Source organism: Trichinella spiralis (assembly GCF_000181795.1).
Source record: "Trichinella spiralis strain ISS 195 chromosome Unknown Scfld5079, whole genome shotgun sequence".
NCBI classification, from domain to species: domain Eukaryota; kingdom Metazoa; phylum Nematoda; class Enoplea; order Trichinellida; family Trichinellidae; genus Trichinella; species Trichinella spiralis.
In genome coordinates this window covers 1-2,155 of record NW_003532018.1, presented here as the reverse complement: position 1 = coordinate 2,155, position 2,155 = coordinate 1, and the positions used below count along the sequence as shown (strand labels likewise).

Sequence of the window (2,155 nt, the reverse complement as noted above, 5' to 3'; positions counted from 1 at the left end):
AAAACTTACCCACTCACATAATACTCTACAAAAATACTCACCAAACGCACTGATGGCAACACGCACTACCAAACTTGTATGATGTATCCGAAAACCAGTGCAAATCGACTATATTCACGATATATGCTACTATTACAATCATTATTTAATTATACCGTACTCCTGTGATAAGCGAAGCCACACAGATTTCTGGACCAATACTGAGTAACGCCATTAAGCCAACCTAAACCAACGCAGGAGTATGAACGAGCTCGATGTTGATGATGCAATCCTATTCCTATAATGGGCAAAATGTGTACTTATTTTTGTGATGGCACATTTAGGACGCATTGAGATAAAGGTGACATACCATGTTGGCAAGAACAACAGGAATTCCAAAACGTTTTAATTATGTTGACGTACACTATTTAATTCGATCACAAGAAGCATACAGGATCAGATATAAGTGTAATTAGAAGACATTAATAATAGTAACAGATTGTAGATACTCAATTACTTACAGATTTTTGTACATCTTTTCAATCCAGTGAGGGAAACCCGAACCACCATTAGAGAAAGATATTCAAGTTCATAGAAATAGTTGCACTGCCTTGACACAACCCGTTGCTATAACGAAGTGCATAAAATTCTTTCTTACTATGACGATGAAGAAAACCAGAAAGCGGAACTGTTGAGACACATGACTGATCACGGTAGAAACATGAACAGAGCAATAGTCGAACTAAAAAATAGATACTAAATAACACAGCAAAATAAAACATTGGATTACAAAATAAATGAAATTCAAATATCGTGATGCACTGTTATTCGGCTTTAATCACTTTTTATAATATGGCTGTTTCTCATAAGTCTCATTTCAACCGCTATCCTGTGTTCATGCAAAGCGCAAGCAACGTAATACATAGAACAGAAATAAATATAGCTGCATTACGTCTTTGATGATATACCAATGAAGACAATTCAGCAAAAAATAAAGAAAGTTGAAATTATTTAATAAGTAATGAGTGTCATATAAACAGAATATTTTTTACCCACACTTTCCAGATATTGCGTTGTATTATCTTGCACATCTAAAAATCTATATTTCTAATGTAAAATTCAAATTTCAAATTTACTAAAATCAAAGGCAACCAATCCACAATATTACTTACATTACGTTGCACGTACGAATACAATAACAGACGTGCTGCTGATGGCATTGCTAACTTGCAATCTAAATATCTCGCAAATAATCATTTTGCGCAGCTGCTTGTTGGCCATCATTTTTATTGAAATTTCACGGGAATAAACAAGATTGCAAATAAACAGCAGATGAAAATAATTACGAAGCAAAGTGGGATCATCTTCTCATGATAGGATTTTTTATATTCATTGATATGAATATAAAATAATGCAAATTCTAAAAGTGAATTATATTAATGCAATCATCTATAAATAAAAAACAGAAATAGATACTTCTTCGTCTTCAGCATCTGATGTATCTAAAACTTAGCAATAATAACACTAGAAAGACACCCGCCAGTTCCCATTCACCATATATGTAAAGTAACATGCATAGCATACCACCACCAAAATATCAAAGCCAACTTACCAGTTATTCATGGTGGTGTTAAAGAGCGGAATTATAGTTGACCACGTGCTAGATGGATAGCATTGCAGTGAACTGCATAACCTAATAAAATCGATGTGCTTGGTCAATTCTATAATAAGTAAATTATGCAAATGAATATTTACTTTGCTTCACGAAGAACAACCTAATTTTCCATCAGTAATAGCGCAGTAAAAATGAACATTATGAGCAACATTATGAAAACGAGACGATGAAATTTTTTTACGTTTTTTATTTTACACACTTCCTATAACTACGTAAATATTTGCATTTGTTATGCAAATTTTTTTCCCCTAAAATTACCTAAAACGTAAACTTTATTAAACATGAAGCATCGCAAATTACAAAAAATAAACGGAAATGCTATCACTGCGTATTTATGCATGTTGTGTGATTTAGTTGCTTAAAAGTACAAGGTGATTCATAATTTATATTTTATCAATGTTTTTTCATCTAATCAAAATTATATGGGATAATAAAAATATAGCTTCCACTGAAAAAAAGTTTCCAAAATAAAAAAACTTTTTTTACATTATATTGGAAAAA

At 31.9% G+C, this 2,155-nt stretch overlaps 1 protein-coding gene across 1 annotated transcript; it reads right to left on the bottom strand.

Annotated features, from left to right (window-relative positions):
* Window positions 1–9: 9 nt before the first annotated feature.
* On the bottom strand, window positions 10–1,199 carry Tsp_14299 (hypothetical protein; the record flags this gene model as incomplete). Its single annotated transcript, XM_003366970.1, has 5 exons — window positions 1,148–1,199; window positions 1,032–1,070; window positions 638–721; window positions 156–277; window positions 10–108 (listed from the first exon to the last, which is right to left on the bottom strand). Coding segments are annotated over exons 1-5 (396 nt in total), but the record flags the coding sequence as incomplete, so codon positions are not given.
* Between the last annotated feature and the right edge of the window lie 956 nt (window positions 1,200–2,155).